General features: G+C 39.6%; 1 protein-coding gene across 2 annotated transcripts; it reads right to left on the bottom strand.

Annotated features, from left to right (window-relative positions):
- Nucleotides 1–2,135: 2,135 nt before the first annotated feature.
- Nucleotides 2,136–21,677, bottom strand: LOC125303242 (aldo-keto reductase family 1 member D1-like). Of its 2 annotated transcripts, XM_048256863.1 has the most exons (10): nt 21,221–21,677; nt 8,678–8,797; nt 8,183–8,350; nt 7,946–8,062; nt 7,666–7,743; nt 7,285–7,407; nt 6,950–7,059; nt 2,893–3,058; nt 2,487–2,569; nt 2,136–2,400 (listed from the first exon to the last, which is right to left on the bottom strand). In XM_048256863.1, the coding sequence occupies exons 2-10, from the start codon at nt 8,768–8,770 to the stop codon at nt 2,358–2,360; spliced, it is 981 nt and encodes a 326-aa protein (XP_048112820.1). In that variant the 5' UTR covers nt 8,771–8,797; nt 21,221–21,677; the 3' UTR covers nt 2,136–2,357. The 2 variants fall into 2 exon arrangements, with proteins under 2 accessions (XP_048112820.1, XP_048112821.1); XM_048256864.1 differs by lacking the exon at nt 21,221–21,677 and having other exon boundaries at nt 8,678–8,849.
- Between the last annotated feature and the right edge of the window lie 4 nt (nt 21,678–21,681).

Below are 21,681 nucleotides of genomic sequence, written 5' to 3'. Positions count from 1 at the left end.
CTGACAGACAAATATGTTTATTGCTGTGGCAGTTGAACAGCCACATAAACTGGCTGGTTCAACAAAGCCACAAATCAAGACACCCAAGATGAACTGGCGAGACTAGACCTAGTGCAACAAATGTTTTCATGGGCTTAGGCGTCAAAAAGACAGGCCTTCCTGGTTGGGCAACCATTAATGCCATAATGATGTTGATAGGGCTGTCTAATGATTTGATGAAATATTACTTCCCTGAAGCATGGTGGGCCCCATTTATCGTACGGGCCACAGACTTGTTGGTATTGCTGATATATTTTGTCACAATAGCCTCAACTATGACAACAGTCAACCTCAAGGGTGAGATACTGTTTATTGGCGCTCAGCTCATAGCTCATTGACCACATGTGCTGTGCTTGAAGCACTGGAGCAACCCGCACGTACTCTTGTGTGCATATGTGTATGCTCATGTGTGCATATGTGTATGCTCTTGTGTGCATATGTGTATGCTCATGTGTGCATATGTGTATGCTCTTGGGTGCTCCTTGTTGGTGCCCCCCAATCCCAATCCTCCCCCACCTTTTTATGCAGCCCTTGCCACTTAATCTACTAAACCCTCTTCTACTGCACTTTTTACCCCCCATAAATGCACAAATAGGCTGACACCAGACATAATTTCACTGCATTTCTTACTTCCAGTAACTATATGCATGTGACAATAAACTTCCTTGTGTCCTTGTATCCTTGTATGTGTATTACACCGTAGGGAAGGCTAACCAAAGCAGACTCACTTCCACTATAGTATAGTTAGACGGGGAACCCAAAGGCCAACCACTATACTCTTTTCACAAACATCTGGATAATAAGTCAGCTAAAACCAGGACGGGAGGCAATTCTGCCTTCTGTGAGGCTTAGATCAGGCCCTTTTACACTCAATATTTTACCGTAGAACTTTGGGAAATCCCATTCAAGCCAATGGAGCGTTCTACTTGCCTTGTGAAGAGCCGTGTAATAACTCTGTATACTTACCACCACACAAAAAAAAAAACTAAATATCTTGGCAAGTTCCTTGATTCACACCTTACTTACAGTGAGCACATCCATAAGTTAACATAGAAACTTGCATCACAAACTGCAAATCACAAATGAGTGGTTATGGGCTAGGTTGAGGCAGGCCTTTGAGACCAACAGACCAACACTACTGGTCCGGTTACCCTCATTTCACTCAATTCATCTCTCCCTTGAATGTTTTTGTATTGTAGCTGTCATTGTCATTGTCTTTATTCCTGTTGACATTCTTTAGTTATGTTTTCTTTTGATTGTATTGTTGATGTGATCTTTGTTCTGACTGTTTCTTTGTCTTTGCCATTGTGTGTTATGTGTCCAAACACTGTTGACAGGATCATTAGCTTGCCAAGTCAATTACTTACCATTACATGATTTCTCAGATTCTATGTGCTATTTTTGAAGTTCGAGAAGTAGGCAGTGCATAATAAGACTGTTGTTCCTTGTCATTTGGAAGGTAAACATGTATTTTGGCATTTGCTTGGTGAAGTCACTTTAGTAATGACAACTCATGTGCACTTCAATATGGTGTGCCAAATGAGAAAATAAACTGAAAAAAAGAGTACCAAGGAGTGTGCGAACTTTTTTCCTAAAAAAACTTGACCTTTTTTTGTTCAGCACTTGGGATGTGCACAAAGTCTCCTTGGAAGTGAACACTTCAATATGGGCCATACACCAGTTACTTGAGCACACACACAGAATGAATAGGTACACAGCCATGTGCAGATTAAATGCTGAAGTTCACAAAAGCATAGACAAAAGCATGTTGAATTATATTTCAGGAGAGTACTTTTAAGTCTTTTTAATTTAGTGTCACTTGGGATTTTTAAATGTCTTTTGAACTTGAATATGTAGTACTTGTTGTGGCCACTGAGGGGCAGTGCTCCATTCCAATGGCATGTCCAACTTGCTTTGAATGAACTCCCCAGGCTCGCGCACTGGCAGAGTGTGTAATCAATGCAGCTGACGCCTTCTCTCTACGCCAATCACAACTCTTTAGATAAGAAGGATAACAGGAATGTACTCGTATCTTTTTGTGATATATTGCGAAGGACAATGATTCAGGAAAATGACTCAACATTTACACATAAACAAACGCCCATGTTGGGATTTGTTTTACTGTACACATCATCAAGCATTTCTCTGTATCTGAGAGGTTTCAGTATTTATTCATTATATATTATTCAGTAGCAATTGGTGTAGTGGTAGTAGCCTAGTACTGTGGTGGTAGTGTGGGTAGTGGTGTTTATGCTGTGTAGTAACATGACTAGTAGTGTTATTAAATATAGTACTTCATCTTCTGGTAATGTCTTCTCTTAATAGTCATCATGAAATGGGTATTCTGGATGGTCACTCCACCTTTTAGGAAAACAGAAAATTAAAAATGTCATGAGAAAAGTACCAGTAGGTTATTTCAAAATGAACATTGCAAGGATAGAACTTACATGAGAAGCTCAACAAATCGGATGTTTTTGTGTAGTCCTTCAATTGCTTTCATTTCTTCAGCAGTGAGTGAAAAGTCAAATATCTACAAAGGATTAGCGAGTTCAATAGTTGGATTCAACAACAACAACCTTACTCCCATAGTCACAGCAATGTAACACCTTACTCCCATAGCCACAGCAATGTAACACCTTACTCCCATAGCCACAGCAATGTAACACCTTACTCCCATAGCCACAGCAATGTAACACCTTACTCCCACAGTCATCTAATGCAAATATCCAACATTACAGTGGAATCTGTCTAGCAGTAAATAGATCACAGTATTTCACACTGACCTGTCATATGATGCTCATGTTTTTATTTACATCACAACTTTTAAGACAGAAGACTGTAACTCTGGTCAACCTGAAAGTTTTCCTTGATGCGTTGGGCAGTGAAGCTTTTTGGGATGACTGCCACACCTCGCTGTACATTGAAGCGTAGGGCCACCTGAGCACTGTTCTTGTTGTATTTCTTGCCAATGGCGACCAGCACCTCGTCCTCCAACATCGGTGGGCATTTCAAGTTGACCCTAAATGAGAAGGATTCAAAGATTCAAAGTAAGTTTCAATGTCATATGTAAAAAGTGCAGTGTGCCCAGTACAATGAAACTCTTATTTAATCTTATTTTCTCATTCTTACTGCTTGCCTCTCCATAATAGACAATTAAACAGAAGTACAACACTGCAGTACAATACATACAAAAACACACACAACAAATAATAAAATATCAAGTAAAGAATTTATATATTTTTAGTATATTATAGTTGAAAATACTAATATTCTTTCTAAGGAGCATGAAATCACTTTGCAAACCCTCCATATCTATTCTCCATCAGTACACTGACTGTTGATTAAGTGGACAATGTTTGAGAGCAATAACTTTTCTCTGCCTACGAGACATGCCATAATCTATGCTGACCTGCCTGTTACATCGTATAACCTAAATACTGTATCAGAAATGTACTTAAGAAGTCACACCTGAAATTGTCAAGTGGTACAAACTTCAGAGCCACAGAATGTGGGCTTAAAGCAATCTGATGTACAACCCCAAATCAGAAAAATTTGGGACGTTGCGTAAAATGCATATAAAAAACATATTTAGCAGCAAAAAGGACATATAAAATGCTGACTATTTCATGGAAAATATATGATCATTTGTAATTTCATGCCAGCAACATGTTTCAAAAAAAGTTGGGATAGGGAATGTTTATGTCTAACCCCCCCCCCTTCATAAAAGTGTCTGTCATCTGTTTACATGTTAGCTTTCACCATGAAAAGTGCTAAACAAACGGACTGTATTATTAGGGCCCAAGGACCCGAAGGGCGCAAGGCCCTATTGTTTTTGTAAGGGCTATTATTATTGTTATTCTACTTTTTTGCTTTCCTTTTTTGAGGTGGTTAACATGGTCGAAAACTCTTGAAATTTAGCACACACGTCAGGTGTCACGTCAGATAGGTACAAGAGCTTGGCCCCGGGCGTGGCCCAGGGACTCAGTAGTGCCCCCTTAGGTGATTGAGGCAGTGGTTGGCACATACTCTCAGCTAGACGCATCAAATTTGGTAGGTGTGTGTATCTCCCCAAGATAAACAACTTTCGTATGTACAATGCATTAGCCACGCCCAACAGGAAGTGAGGTATTTGGGATTTTGTGTGGACTAAAATGTGATGAATTGTGATGCCAAAAGAGGTGCTTCCCATCGGTGAAAACACATGAAATTTGGCACACACGTCAAGAGGTACCATGAATACACAGGGGAAAAGCCTTGGCACTGGGCTTGGCCCACGAACTCCATAGCGCCCCCTTGTGTCACTGTGACTGGTGGGTGTTTGTAACTCCCAAAAACAATCAACTTTTGTATTAACATGCCATTAGCCACGCCCACAGGAAGTGAGGTAATTGGGATTTTGTGCATTGTGGACATGATCAATTTTAACGTACTCCTCCTAGACGGTTAATCTGATTCATGTGAAAGTTGGCATACATGATGCCAATATGCTTCTGATTCTAAATTGTGAAGCTTTTTTTGATATGTTGTAATTTGACGAAATGGCAAAACTATGAATTTTAATACCCTTCCACATAAACAATAAATGTGTCTTAATTCACCATGCATGGCTTAAAATGTTTTAAATTCCACAGGTCTTTGAATACCATGGTAGTGATGATATTCAAATGCCCATAATGTATATTTGGCATAGCGCCACCACCTGGCAACAAAAAGAATGGCAATTACACTGATGTCACATGATCAATTTTAACATACTCCTCCTAGACGGTTTGTCAGATTCATGTGAAATTTGGCAAATATGATGCCAAGATGTTGCTGATGTGAAATTGCGAAGGGATTTTTGATATGTTGTAATATGTCATGATTTTAATATCTCACCATATAAACAGGAAATGTGTCATAAAGTCACAGTGCATTGAATGAATGGTCTGAAACTTGTCAGGTTAATAGATATTATGATTATGATGATATTCAGACACCTAGCAATGGGCCTGCCTGGCATAGCGCCACCACCTGGCCAAGCAGGAGAAAAGGAAATTGGTAATGCCTATATTGGTTGATCTGAAACTTTGCAAAATATTGGAAAATTGACAATTTCTAATATAGCACCACCATCTGGCCAAAAATTTCAGAAATGTTCAGGTTAACTGAAATATTATGATTATGATTATGATGACACACAATGGGCCTGCCTTGCATTGCACCCCCACCTGACCAAGCAAGTAAATGTGCCAGAAAATAACATGCAAAAACAAATAGCACATACATCAAATATGTACATTTTACAAATGCACCACGTCGGTGCTTTGTTGGATTCTGAAATGTCACGGGTTGCGGCCCACAGGTGCTCGGGCCCGCCATTGCCGCTTGCGTCTATATTTATTTATTATTATTATTATTATTATTATTATATTGTTATTAGGCTACCTCCGACGCCAACAAATGCACATAACCGCATGACGGCCTGCTGTCAGGGATGTTGGAAGTATTTTCTGAGAGGTGGTGCGGAGGATATTGGCGGGGGTCTGGGGGAGAAAATGTTTAAATTCTGACTGCTAAATACACTATTTAAACACAGTGTTCAGAGGGACACAAATACCAAGAGAGAAAGCAGCGTCCGTCTTCTGTCTGACTCAAGTGATGTGAACATTGCCTATAGGCCTACCTGCAATAGGCTGTCACTTCACTGCTTGACACTACCCCACATGGACAAATATCACACGTTAACAATGGAGAGAACCTTTCAGAAACTATGTTTAGTGCGAATGGGTTAGCAAAACCATAGTTTTGGTGAACGGACATGCAGATCATCCCCTCATTCATTTGTTTGCGCAACAGCCCATGTTCTGCATTCACTCCAGCAAGAGTGAAATAAATGTTTAGAAGCAGTGTCATCACCATAGGCTATTTGCTACGACATTTACCTCTGACTGTCACAAGTCGTGACTTATGCCCATTAAACTTTTAACTTACAACAGCCTAATTTCGAGTAGACTAGGTGTGATCCATGTCTGTATCACTGGGCTATTAATTTATCTGCGGACCAGAAATCTCCTCGTCGAGGAGGTCCTAACACTGCAGAACAGAGACAGAGAAACCATGTGGGAACGGAACACAGTTGCATGTCCAGTGTATTCATCTGTCTGTCTACACGAAAAATGGCAAGTGTCTTGGTGTGGTTAAATATTTTTAAATGAGATATAAACCATTATTTTCTTGGGGATGCTATGGGGGGGTTCTGTGGCTAATCCACATGGCGCTATAGCATCCCCTAGCACCCCTATAGCGCCGCCCCTGTGAGAGAGGGAGTGTATTGCGTGTGTGAGCAACCTACACGTTACTCATTTTGGGGCAGCTGTGGCCTACTGGTTAGCACTCTGGACTTGTAACCGGAGGGTTGCCGGTTCGAGCCCCGACCAGTGGGCCGCGGCTGAAGTGCCCTTGAGCAAGCCACCTAACCCCTCACTGCTCCCCGAGCGCCGCCATTGTAGCAGGCAGCTCACTGTGCCGGGATTAGTGTGTGCTTCACCTCACTGTGTGTTCACTGTGTGCTGTTTGTGTTTCACTAATTCACGATTGGGTTAAATGCAGAGACCAAATTTCCCTCACGGGATCAAAAAAGTATATATACTATACTATACTATTTTGCACTGGATCATCTTCCTGAATCTCATTATTCTCAATAAGACTGGGCAAGTATTTTGTAGTATATTTTAAATCCATACTGTATATCATACTGCCCATCCCTAGTCAGCTTTTGGATGGACAGTACAAGTACAGCAGGCCCTCCCATCTACTCTCAGCTTCTTCCTCAATAATAACGTTTATCTATATGTTTATCTATAAGGTGGATAAAACTGTATCTATGAATCCACTGTTCAGGTTTAGAGACAATGTGTTTAATTCGTACCAGGATGCATCTCGTGAAGTTCCCAGTGGGCTGTAGCCAACAACCACAATGCCATTTTGCTTACAGTACTCCATCAGTTTAGGCTGTGTGAAATATGGATGGCATTCAATCTGTACATGAGAACACAAGACATACCATTAACTTATGTACAATATCATGGAATATCATGATCACGGAATATCATCATCTTAACTACAATCTCATTATCAGTAATGTGTTGCAGCCCTGTAGTACACTCACCACCCACCCACCTAATAATGAACTATTAATAGTGTCTAAGACAGAAGATATGTACAAAATGAACATCATACAAAATGTAGATGTGTTGTACTTACTTGATTTGAGACAGGTCTGTGTTTCAGTCCTGGCTTTTTTAGTATAAGCTCTAGCTGCCTGCGATTAAAGTTGGACACTCCCAGAGACTTCACTAGTCCAGCATCTTTACAAGCCTCTAAGGCCTGTTAAAAGCAAAGTTCTGTATTACAACAGCAACAAATCACAACACAGGCACACTGACACAAATCTAATCATGGTATGAACTTTGTACGTCACCTCAATTTTATTGCTCTGGCCTTGACCCTGAGGCAGTTTTACATTGACATAAGCATATTATTCATACCATCATATCATAAATTATGTTAATACATTATCGAAATCTGTCAAATTGGGAAAGAACTGTATCATTCATAGAGATTAATCAAAAGACTTTAACTTACTTCCCACGTGGCACAGAGATCTGCGTCACCGTAAATGTACTTCCCATTCTCATCTTTGGGATAAAATACATCTCCAGGCTAGGAGAAGAACATACAAAGATAATCATACAAAGTAAGATTTTAATGTCAGTCAATTTCTTTTCTCATACAAAAATTGCCATCAGCACTGAAAATTCTCCATCTAACACGGTCATTGATTATATCAGACAGGAGCTTAAACACTGCTCAAGCCCAATCTAATTGCTGCATAATATGCTTATAACTAAGGTGCATTCCTCACCTTGAAAGCAATAGGAAGCTCGATGATGTAGAGATCTACATAATCAAGTTGAAGCGTCTTAAGAGTTTTCTCTAGGGCAGGTCGCACCATTTCTGGAGGGTGATAAGTGCTCCACAGCTGTCAGGGAGGACAACGAGTGTCAACGAAAGGTCACAAAAGATTTCACGTCTTATCTTTTAATGTGAATTTTTAAGCAGTTATGTTACCAGTGAACCACAGCCGAGAAAAATAACATACCTTTCCACAGTAAAAAATATCCTCTCGTTTTACGGTTTTATCTGCAATTTTCTCACGGATTGCCTGGCCAACCTCATGTTCATTGAAATATACCAGTGCGCCATCAATGTGTCTGTATCCCACATCTATGGCCGTCCTCACAGCTTCATAAGCAGTGCCTTTAGGTGTCTGATCAGAAAAGATGCAAAATGCCACTTACATATTCTATCTCCACAAATTGATTCAACAAAAATAGAGCAGGACCTAAGACATGAAAAGCATGCACCACAGTGACAAGTAAAATGGACCATTTGAAGGTAACAATTAGAATAAAACTCTATTGTATAGATTTGAATCAGAAGAGCATTAGCTCAATGTGCATGCATGTGAATGAGTGTGCACAGTGTGCGACCGTGTAGAGCAGAGGTTTAGGGAAAGAGATTTAGTATCAGACAAGAACAGGTCTAACAACTGATCGCATGAATAATGCCATTAAGATCAAATACGCAGCCTTACCGTCCTTGGGTCCCCATACGTCCCCAGTCCCATGAGGGGCATGGAGTTTCCATCAATCAGAGGGACAGAGTGCTTCTCCGCCGTCAGGTTCATCTCTGTTCCAAAGATGTAAAATCTGTCCTGTTCAGAAAGACCAGTCGAAGTTAATGAATAATGTTGTAGCTTACCTTTGCTCTCGTGTTTCACCTCTGTACATATTTATGTATAATCTGGGGTGAATGACTCCTAATGATCCATTTCTAGTGGGAGGCTTTTCACAGACTAGAGCATGTTTACGCCCACTGGTTTAAACCACACATGATAATATTCATTTTGTATATGCAAATGTAATGTACAACGTGATCTGCCTATCTGTTGTCTAGTTATCTATCTAGTAATAGGAATCCTCCTATTAACACTTCTAACAACCCAACACACATAACATGCACTTCCCTTTCCCTTTTTAAAAATACTTCAGCATTCAAAAGAACAAGTCTTTTTCTTTTTAATGTTTTGTGATGTAATGTTTATTTGGTCAATAATAGGGTATACATCCTTCGTATACATCCTGGTCACTACACTGTATTCCAATTTGCGTACTACTGTACTTATTATACCTAATTTGAGTGCATAAGTGTGTTCACACTGCCTCAACAGTCGCCATCTTGGCACACTTTACAAATGTACAAGCATGGTTATAACATTAAACTGTTCATGTTTTGACAGTAAGTATAACTCTGTCACTGTTGAATAGAGAACACCAGTTTAAATGTTGCGATCGTTATTTCTGTTAAGTGCACCGACTTGATGTTCCATTTGAAGCAACACTACCCTATGGACTCAAGAACACATTGCACATAGCGCACTGCATTAAAGTGTACTCATAGAAGTATGCGGATTGGAACACAGGTTGTTTCTCAAAGTCGAGGATCATCGAGAAGGACTGCTTGGTAGAACTGAGCCCTGCCGAGTCAAATCCTTCAAAGACGAGACCAGGCTTCTTCTTAGCATTCGGAAAACAAACAATGGAACAGATTAACAAGTGTGCAGGAAGCTGCAGGTGTGCGTTATTGAACATCATGCCTCTTGTCCATCATTCTCCCAGATCAATAAATTAAATTATTCATGATTGATTCTTTTGCTAAAATAAACCACATAATAGCAACCATTACGCAAAATTCCCAAGAGAAAAGTATACTAATTAGCTCGCAATTGTTCTCACTGGAAAAATTTTAAATACCCTTCCTAAATGCCTTCCTTACACGATTACAGTGTGAGAGTTCAAAGTTGTCAAAATGACCCGAGTTCATACTTCATTTCGGCTACTTTCGATAGTGACAATAAAATGATGTTTACATTGAAATGCATAGTGATAGTGACAATAAGATGATATTTACAGTTAAATGCATAGTGATAGTGACAATAAGATGATATTTACATTTAAACGCATAGGTCAGAGCCATAGAGAGGCTCTATGGCTCTGGCACAGGTTTTAAATCCTCCATTAATGTGCGCACAGGATTGTGGGTGTTCCAAGAACGCTGAGGATACACACGAATATGCGGCAAAACAAAGAATTTTGTCCTTGGTAGCATTCGGTACACTTTGATGGATATGGCAAGCGATTTTAACATTTACCCGCTAAGCTGGAATTAACATTGTAGATATCAACAACGTCTTTCTGACTAGTCGCAATTACATTGAATAGTTGGAATTGTCATTCAAGATATCTGTAACGTAATTGTGACTAGTCGAAACGTCAGATAGAGATATCTGTAATGTAATATCTGCAATACACATCCGCTAGACTGGATATGTATTGCAGATATCTGTAATTCAGTTTTGCTTAGTCAAAACGAACATTTTAGATATCCGCAACTGAATTCTTCCTATAGTCAGGACCAGATTTCAGGATTCTGTAACCCTGTAGGCATTTTTGAGGAAAAGTTGTTATACAGCATTTTTAGATAGTTCAAATTGTCCTTAATACAAATCCACCATATAACATTTTTTTTAGGTCCCCAGTTTCTCGGAATTTTTATTCAAAAATAGATGCCTTGCACTCAGGTGAGAAAAATATTGGTAGATAGGGTAAAATTTTAAACTTTTATGTATCACCACATAACTTTTACAGTTTGTCAAATACATTAAGAGAAGTATTTTTTGTATTACAAGTTTTCTGAAATGTAATGTTTAAATATGCAAATGAGGCTTAATCTACTGAAATATGCGCTAATATGCACAAATTTCCAAATTTGACACGTACACATTGGATGAAGCCATTTGAGGGGAAAAGTTGTTATACATGATATTTTGAAGGTTCAATGTCTCCTGAATATAAATCCACTATATAACATATTCTTTAGGGTACCAGTTCTTAATATTTTGTACTGAAACAATATGCGTCTCTCACACTTTCAAAACACCACCGTATGAATGGGGCAAAAAAAAAACAGATATCACCGTAAAACTCAGTTTTCTAAAATGTTACTTTTTACTTATTATTGATTCATACAAGTATCACATGACATTCTGCATTTGCAAGCAGCAGTACATGGGTTAGGCTTACAGTACAACTGCATCTTGCATTCTTTGGTGCAACCACAGGATATAAACTCCTCACAAGCATCCGGAACTGGAGGTAGTGACATGAGTTGAGGAACAAGTGAACTTTCCTCCATTTTCCATCCCAGGAAGTTGAGTCACTTCCAGTCAGCGCATGAAAACCTGGAAGCAGATCAAGGACCTGTGGTTCCATCTGCAAATGTTCCACTATTGCGTGCCTTCATCCAGATCTTTTGGCATGACATCATGTGGAAATGGGCAATAGGCAGTACCAAGATGTCGGTGTCTCTCGCTGAGACAACAATGTTTGATGCGTTGCTTCTAATGCAGTGAAGAACAATTCTTGTGTCTGCTTCTTCATGCTTGGCTTCCAAGCAGTCAGTGTTAAAGGTTGAATTAGAGGCTTCAACTCTCTCTTCATCACTGAAGCCACCTGCAGCAACTATGATCTTATTTGCTGGAGCTGTTGGGATAAAAAGTGTGCAAGATCAGCCTTGTTGTCTGCATGAGCAATAAAGTTCTCCCACTTTGCAGGAAGAGGCAAATCTCTGCTCTCAATTGGTCTTCTGATTGCCACCAAGTAGGGGTGGGCGATATGGACAAAAAATAATATCTCGATATTTTTGTGATTTTGACGATAACAATAATTAGTCGATATCCTTTAAAAATAATTTTAAAAGTCTGAGTTACTTTACAGCTCATTATTTATGAATAGCATCAATACAATAATAACCAATAACCTAACCTGTGACTTTTTAACCAAATCAACCAATGCATTGTCACTCTATGACACATTATAATATTAGAGAGGATGACTAGGCCTAACAGTGTCTCAAGAGAAAGTCTGAAGCTGAAGTTCCTTTCAAAAAACTTTACTTAGGATTCACTGTAAAACTAAGCAGACCAACAGAGTACATCTCAGTTATTCCCTTCGATGTTTTGTTTAAGAGAAATCATGTAGGCTAGCATTCTTACATAACTTGCACCACTATGCCACTTTCTTCATTACTCAGGTCAAACAGAACTACCCAAGCCTCTTATTGGCCTGACTTTGCACTAGTTTTTTATTGACTGTCTATGCACAATTTCAACAAAATTTTGCTGCTCTTATTTTTTCATTATTATATGTGCCCTCTTATTTACTTATTTACTTACTTTTTTGTTTACTTGAATGTTATGTTTGTCTGTGGACTTAAAATTGGTAAAATATGTCTTGTCTTCACCGTGGGATAGTGAGAAACGTAATTTCGATCTCTTTGTATGTCTGGAACATGTGAAGAAATTGACAATAAAGCTGACTTTGACTTTGACTTTGACTTTGATTCCAAGTTACAGAATAGAAACTAATGCGTTAGCTTATGGCTAATGTATATGAGAAATCCCATAGAGATGCTAACGGTTAGCATAATCGATACACGTAGATATTTAGAGCGAACTTTAGTCCATTTACAAAAGGGTTACATGAGAAGAGTTCTTTGTTTACAACTGACTACTAAAATACTCAAAGGCAAATGTTTTCTCTCCATATAATACCATGTAGGAAAAAAGGACTGTCTCATCAATGCTACGTGAACAGAAGTAGCTGCACAAAATCCCTTGTAGGCTAGCAGCTAGTTCTACGTCTTGATCTCACTACACAAAATAAACATTAGACCTGCCTGTGACAACGTGGACCCACTAGGGATCATGTGACACTTGTTCTGCTGCAATGGGGCTTCTCTTGCATACACCTCCTGGATTTAGTGAGTGTGGGGTTTCAATGCGTGATTTCGAGTGTTTTTCCCCCATAAGTAATTTAAATACTCGATAATGTAAATTTGCACATCGTTAAAACAACAATCACGATATTATCGCAGATCACCAAGTCTCTTCCACGGCGCTTTCGTGTTCCACTTTTGATGGAATGTGTGTGGTAGCGATCAAACAAAACATCAATTCGCTGGAATTGTGCTCCACTTCTGAGAACAGATTCCACAAAAACATCAGCAAGGTCCCCAAAACTCAGTTTTCACTGCTTGTGGCTTTCCAATGGCAATGACCAGAGCTTGACCATAAATGATGAGCATTGGTTCATCCCGAAGGTCTCTGTTATCAAGGTGGTTGGGACATGGAATGCCAGCAGCTAGAATCTTAGTAAACACTACCTTTGAACCTGAACGAAGCTGTCCATTTACATCTGCCAGAGACAAGGGCACAACAAATAGTTCATGCATCATAATGCTGTCAAGATTGACTGGGCGCCCTGCATCATATGCAGCAATGAGGCGTTGCAGAATGTTTCGTCTGCCTTGACAGTTTTCACCTTTCCAGTTTTTGGATCTGGCTTCTTAACTTCAAACAAAGACGCAAACGTTAAATACTTGTTCTTTTTAAGTTTGTCCCTGAACGAGACTCCCCCCCCAGATGGCAACAGCCTCTCAACAACAAATGTATCTAATTGACTTTGACCTTTCTGTGGTGCTGTCAACAGCTCGCTTTCAATATCCTGCGTGGCCAAGTTTGCAATGTTTTGCAGGGTCTGGGTAACCTGACCCTAGCCAGATGAATTTTGCTCCGCCTAGCTCCACTCATCCATCTGGAACCGATCCATTGAAGTGTTGCTTCAGAAGGCTGGGCCTCATCAAAAAATGCTTGTATATGATTGAATAAGCCACTTGTCCGTCATCTATTGACGTGCTACTTCAACCACTCACATCGAAGCCAACCCGTGACGCTAATAACAGTCTCACAGTCGCTTCTACCCATGGAGGTATTATATATAACTGGAGAGAGTGACTAAGTCCCGCCCTCCATACAAATGAATGGTGGAGGCTAGGCTAGTAAATCCCGCCAATTCATAGTCAACGCCATATTGAACACTGGGGTTCGGATCCAGCGCCAGTCGGCTCTGACCCACATGCGCCAAGTTACAAAGCTGGAAATGACGCATGGACCAACGTCGATTTTTATTGGATATTCTGTAAAAAGAGAGTCGTCCTCCAGTAAAAGGGTGGCGATAATGCACATAAAGTCCTTTGCCCTCATAACAAGAAGAAGAAAAGTTGCTCGAACGCCGCGATGGAGTCCGAGTGGAGTCGCCCTGAAGCGCAACTTAATTTCATTGATAACACAGTGGCTCTAACTAAGAGCGGTCTGCCTGCTGTCCTGCTGCAAATATGCATTCAACATGACGGAAATATCCGTAGTCGAACTATAAATAAACTATTCAGTTTTAGTGCCAAGTGTAGCGCATTTTACAGTCTATGATTAGTTTGTTTTTATTGTATTGTTTGCCATCTCATAGCTGGTGCTCTAAACGATTCTAGCTGGCCCATGACCAAATCAAGCCAATAATAGCCAGTAGCCACAATAATGACTGGAGCCAGAGCCCTCAATAGCCACCCTGTTTTGAAAATAATATTGAAGATATTCAATATTATTGAAGATAGTATTGAAGATAACGACAGAACGGTCAGCCTGAGCGACAATTACGCCCCTAACTCATCTAAAATGTGGTGTCTTTACTTTGAGTTGTACACCGCAGATGGTAAAGTAACGGTTAAAGAGAATGTTGTCTGCGGACTCAGCAAAAAACAGTTTACTTAACGATCCACGACATCCAATCTTCACGCCACCTGTGGAGTTACCATCCAAATGAGGCAGCGTATCAGAGGCACAGTAGACGGCCAGAGCATCGCCAGGAGTCCAACATCGTGATGATTGCACACTTTCCAGAAATCCTAAATTATGTCCAGGGTCTGCTATTTACTTAGACTGCAAAGCACAGGTATTTATTTGAGGTAGGCTTATTCGAGGCAGACCTTTATTTCTTACATTGTTCTTGTGAGACATGCGTTTTGTTTGGAGCGGCATGCTATCAAACGCAGACGATTTTCGGTTTTGGTATGGGATTTAATTTACTTTTTGACTTTTATTATATAGTTAAATGTTGAGACTGATGGGCATTTAAATCCAGAGGCTATTTGATGATCACTGTAAAGTTTCGTGTAGTTGAAAAAGTGTTGGAATTTCCAGCTGTTTATTGCGAGACAAGGCCTTTCCTTCATTCATTGAACGTGCGCTGTGCTCTAATGGAAACCTTATTGCATAGCGAAGTAGCCTAAATTGAGTTTTTTCTTTAATTATGCATGGTTTACTGTTTATTAAATTAGTAGGCTGGAATGCCTCGCGGCAATAATTGTGTTTAAATGTAGTAGCCTAGTGCTTCAGCCTCTGGCAAGCTCCAAAGGGGGCGGCTATAGGTTGAGAGCAACGTGTTGGAGACCCATGGTGTAACGAGACAAGGTTTTTATGCCGCTGTTGTGTAATTTATTGTCTTTAATCATGTTTAGGCTATGCTTGTTCGGGACAAACAACAACGAAACAAGATAAATACAATTTTCTTTACTTGTTTATTTGTCATATGATGGATAAACAACCATAATATGCCCGTCTTCTCATATGATCCTCAAGAAATACGCACTGAATAACGTTTGGCTGTAGCCGCCGGATAGGTACACGCCCACCAACATGTACGCGCATGAGAGCGCATGAGTGCCCAACACGGATTTTCGTGCATGGAGCTGGTTCCAAATGCTCCATGCAGCGCCATATTTGAAAATGGCGTATGCTAACATGCCGAAGCTAATCTGCACGCTCTTGACCCCCTGGGTTAGGGTCTGGGACAGTTGGCAGAGAAAAGGCCAAACCTCTGCAAGACTGCAAGCAAAGCATCTTCATCTGCATTGTCCCGTTTCATTCTGCCTTTTGTCTTCAAGACAGGAGCTGGCAGCAAGAATTGATGATTCAATGTTTACATTTACATACGATTACAGCCAACACCATTATGAATGGAGTTTCCTGTAGATGGTGCTGGTGCATTTAGTAGGCCTACTAATGTATGTAGGCTACGAAACAGAGATCAAGCCAGTTGATAACGTGAGAGTCTAATGAGAGAGACTGCTTTATTCTGCCTAGTCAAAACTGAATTAAAGATACTGTATCTGCAATTGTCATTTAAGATGTGTGACGAGTTGAATGTTGTTTTCAATGACGTGATGACAGATATCTGTAATTCAGTTTTGCCTAGTCAAAACTGAATTACAGATATCTCTCTCTGACATTTCGACTAGTCACAATTACGTTTCCAACTATCCAATTCCAACTATCCAAAATGTAATTGAGACTAGTCAGATAGACGTTGTTGATATCTACAATGTGAATTCCGGATAGTCAAACTTAGTGGTTAAATGTTAAAATGGCTTGCCATACTCCTTGTCTCTCAACAAACCTGCATGTACATTTAAAGAAAACATTAACAATCCTGCAATTGTTGACATAAAAGCCGACTAGCTAAACTGTGCTTAAATCTGCATCATAACCAAGCTGTGTTAATTTGTTAAAAACTGTTGCATTCAAGTTAATTCTGCATACCTACCACAAATAGAATTAAATTCTGTGGGAAACAGCTGCTTAATCAACATTTGACCTATTTTCATAACTTTGCACGAGTTTGTTTTTGTTGCGGAGTCTGGGCTGTCTACAGAGACCGTGTTTTTTTTTCCGGTGTGTTCAGGGGACAGGCTGCTTGCGGATAGTGAGCAGATGTTTGCTGTATGTGACCAAAAAAAATTAGCCTAAAAAACGTGTGACATCGCTTAGAGCACCTTGAAAAAGTGTCATAGCTTAGTCTAGGGTGCAATTGTTTTGGTTTGAATATTGTTTGATGATTGTTTGATTATTGAATGATCCCATAAATTAACAGTAGTTTGTAGTAGCTAGTTAAACACTACCCTAGTTCAACTTAAAAAGAGCACTGATCACCGATCTGATGAATGCTAAAGGAGAGGAAGGGTGGAGAGAAAAGGCAGTGCGTAATTTCTTTTAAAATTCCATGATATTCTGCAATTTTAACATCCAGTAAGCGATGACTCAACTGAGGATTAGGGATGTAACGATATGAAAATTTAACCTCACGCTTATAGTGACCAAAATTATCACAGTTTTCGGTATTATCGCAGTATAAAAAGATGCAGAGTGGCTACATGATACAGTACACGTTTTGCGGTGAAAATATTCCGCCTTTTAAAATCAGGTGTAAACTAATCCGAATCGCAGTTAAATACATCAATTAGACAACAGAATCAGTAGGGTACCAGTTTTTCTCATTGTACCAGGCCTACTGTATGTCAAAAGCAAGGTTGGATGAAGCTGGGAAGGATTAAACACACGGTTTCCACACCGTGGTAATCAACTGCGATAATTATGATATTTGAAAATGACATTATCATGGTTTACCATAATACCGGTAATCGTTACATCCCTACTGAGAATTATTGTGCAATAATCCTTGACATAAATGCTGACATAGGATATACTGTATGCAAGCATGATCACATCATACTTTCCCAGATATGGGTAGCATACTCAAACATGGGCATTATTTCAATTATATGTATTTAAAATACGTATTTAATTACTTTAGCGTATTTTGTAATTTGTATTTTGCAGGATTGGAAAAACTCAAATGTAGTTTGTAACAACATATTTTGAGGGATTGTATTTGAGTATTTCAACTACTTAAATGCTTCTCAAATAAGCCAAAATGTCATCACTCAATTAAATATACTACCCGCTATAACCATGACAATAGGCAATGCTTATCATAAAGCCAAAGGCCAGAATCTTGGTGAATCTGGTTTTAAGAATAGGCTGGGTGCCTGGAGATATCCTTTGGGCAATTCCCTATATTCAACTGTAAAGTTGACCTAAACATTTCATTACTTTTTTGGAAAAAAAGCATGAAATGTTTACCCATTTTCCATTTTCCTTGCTGTGGTATGCCACATTGTGACCAACTTAAAGGTGTTAGATCCAACTTTCTTCTATTACGATCCCCTCTGAACATGTGTAAAGTTGAAAAAAATGAAAAGAAAAGTCAATTGTGGGAGCCAAAATGGTCAACTTTATCACCCTTCTGTAAGGACAACATGGGGTGTAAACCCAATTTGTTTGTTTATGTCAATTTTTGTCACCCTGTAGACAACTTAAAGCCCCTTAGAACCCCTTAGAACATGTCAGGAAGTTGAAAGAAATTAAAAAAGTAACTAGAAGCTTGCATTAGTGTTGTCACGATACCAAAATTATGACTTCGATACGATACCTGCCATAAATATCACGATGCTCGATACTGAAACGATACTACGGCGAAATCCTAAGATATCTGGAAAAGAAAGGACTCATACCTCTTCCAAGTGTATTGAGTCATTTGTGTTGAATTCGGTGCACTTTTGTAGTGTGCAGGTCAATTCTTTGCTGAGGACTGTCGGCAAAGAACTATGTTTACGTTGCTGCGCGCGCACTCACTCAGAGCTGCCTGCTTGACACGCCCACTTGCCTAGATGCGTGCAAGGAGCAGTGAGAGCAGCAGTTCACACAGACACAGAACGTTATTCTTTTAATAAAGCATCGATTCTAAAACGCCGGAAATCGTGATCGCTTTTTTTTGCGGAAGGCACGGATGCCTTTTAGTATCGATACACAGTGCAACACTAGCTTGCATTGTCAGGTATGTTAAGTGCTACAAGACTAAAATTTGAGGGAAAATATTAGGACCACGGCCTTTGACCCAATAATAATAATATAATAATACGTTTATTTTATATAGCGCCTTTCTCAAACCCAAGGTCGCTTTACATAGTAGGAAGTCAGGGAAACACAATAACAAACAAACAAAACAATACAACAGAGACAAAGGCAGGGAAACACAATAACAAACAAACAAAACTATACAACTGAGACAAGTTATCTGTATGGAACTATGTGTTGGGTGTGGAGGAGAAGTGATCATTAAAGGGACACCAGGCAACGTTTTCGTGTTAATTAATCATCTTCATAAGTCGGTATATGGTTAAATGACTCATTACGGGGCGAATGAAGGCTCTCTCGCCCATGACCTTGAGTACCTAATAGCTGATGTTCATTCTTACTACAGGACAGTATTAAAACTTGGATTTGACATGAGGATTTATGTAAGGAGTAACATTCGCTGAGGTGTCCTGATATGCAGAAATAATGGAGGAGATGGAGACAAAGACCTCCCGGAGTGGAATTCTCTCCCAAGTTAATTCATTCCGTATATTGGGACACCTTATACTGTAGGTTGTTATTCTGTTTATCCCCCATGTTGCCAGCAGGCATGCATTTATTGCACAACAAGGGAAATGTAGTTCAGTTTAAAAGAGGTACTATTTAACTTTCATTCTGCTCTGGAAAAGCCAGTATTTGTAATTTGTAACAAAATAGTGTTTGATGTATTTGTGCCCACTTCTGCCTATAATGTCTTGAAATTTATATAGCCTAGCATAATAGATGGCCCTTAATGACCAAAGAGCTTAATAGTAAAATTGTTTTGGTGTGCTTTTGGTTGTTTGGTTGGTTGGTTTTTGGTTGTTTGGTTGTTTTGGTGTGCCACCCCAAGATTTGCAATGGCCTCAACTGGCCACCCCTGTTAACAATTTCTGGGGGCGCCACTGGCAAGCTAGACCTACAACATCAGTCCCCGCAGACCCTTATAATTAGCAATATAATCAGCAATAATCCGAGAGTAAAAACTAATGACATGTCCCTGTTAATACCAATTCATTGAAGTCCTTTTTAAGGTGTGATGAACATTTGTTTTGGCGCGCTCTATGCATGCGCATTACCTACAACCCTGAGGGCTATGCCCCCCCTGTCTTTCAATCCTAGTGAGGTCCCTGGTCAAAAGTACAGTATTTGTCTTTCAAATGTAGTAGAATGAAAGTCACAAGTTTCCACAAATATTAATACTCAAGTAAACTACAGTACTGTCCAGCTCTGGTAGTATTTAATATTGTAGTAGTATTTAATATTGTAGTAGGCCTACTATAAGGTCCCCTCTGCAATGTAGCTTGAATGTTATTGCTCATTATTGTAAGTCACTTTGGACAGAAGCTTCTGCTTTAAACAAATACATTTCAGGCATTAGGCAGGGTGTCCATAAACTAAGCTTTTTTAATGCAAAATGCTGGTAGGCCTACTATAGTACAGTATATGAATATTTACTGATGGAAACCAAATGCCCTTGCACTCTATCTCAACATTGTTCAGAAAGCTTCAAGTCCATTTGTAAACTTTGGCAGCTTTTTACCCTTGCCCAACTAAACTGCCAGTCTTGAAAGAAGTTAGAGGGCATATGCTGTGCAACAGGGAAAAGACAGTCGCAAAACAACCTACAGAGGGTTAGTCGAGTGTCCTTGAATATCTATCATTTAGACAAGACTGATAAATGACGACTCTATGCAATTATGGACACAACCACTTTAGTGGCACTGTCAAACATATGAATTCATATTTCAAAGAAAATGTCCCCAAACGTTTTGTGAAGGTGGTAGAGTAGAGAGATACGATACCCGATACCCTACAACGGGTCACTTGAATCGAAACTAAGCGTGCGCAGTGATCGTCCTGTAGGAGCAGTGGTTGGCATGATAGTAGCCTACAGGCAAGTTAGTCTGCGGGTAGCATCAGACAGGTTTAAACTTGGTCAATAATATTATTTAACATTCATGCATCTTAATTAAAAAAAAAACCCTACACAACTTCAGTCGCAATCTTTGTTAGAAGTTAGAACCGTCGCTCTTGGATTTGGTGTTTATAGAAAGGGTACTGTAGTTCAAACGCTCAATAGTAAATATGGGTGTAAAGTTTGGTGGTTGGAACTACTGGTTGAGATTGAGTAGTCGTTGTTGCGTCGTTCATGGTATTTTGCAGTTGTCAACATTTTAATTCCATTAGTTTGACTGGATTGACCCTCCATATTCATACTTGAACACCCTTCAACAGTATTTCACTTATCATTACGTTTTAAATTTGGCACATTCGTTCATCTTTGAGAGCAGGGGTGAAAACACATCTGCGTCCACAATATCCACTCATAACAACGGTATTCTCAGGCTACAAAACAATACTTAAGAGCTATTATGATACCTGGATACTTACTTAGCAGAAAGTCTGTGTGTCTCTCCTCGTGACTACTGGATTATTCCTCGTAAACTTCAGATCATTTTTATAGGCTTGCTTGACTACTCGTGCGTGCTGAAGACTGGACTGCTTATTTGGGGAGGGTCCATCATATGTTCCAAGTTTTCCCATTTAAAGCTGGCCTTAAAGGCTGCAGCCTAAAGCACGACTCTAATATTGTGAGCTATTGCTTTTTCTCTTGGTGATTTATTGAAATATGAACCCGAGGCTGGAATGGGATATGCTATTCTCAACGTTAATGCTACTCGAGCTTGATATTTTATCGGCCAGGATTCGCAGTTGGGTAGGCTATTCACACACAATCTAAACAACATAATTTGTGACTTGGTTATTGATTCACACATAGCCTATTAAATTAACATTGCGCCTACAATGCTTCCATATAGCGGGCATCAATCTTGTCCATCCCACCTCACCAG

The sequence above is a fragment of the Alosa alosa genome, chromosome 11 (assembly GCF_017589495.1).
Source record: "Alosa alosa isolate M-15738 ecotype Scorff River chromosome 11, AALO_Geno_1.1, whole genome shotgun sequence".
Taxonomy (NCBI): domain Eukaryota; kingdom Metazoa; phylum Chordata; class Actinopteri; order Clupeiformes; family Clupeidae; genus Alosa; species Alosa alosa.
The sequence above is the reverse complement of the archived record's forward strand: the minus strand, read 5'-3'. Positions and strand labels throughout refer to the sequence as shown.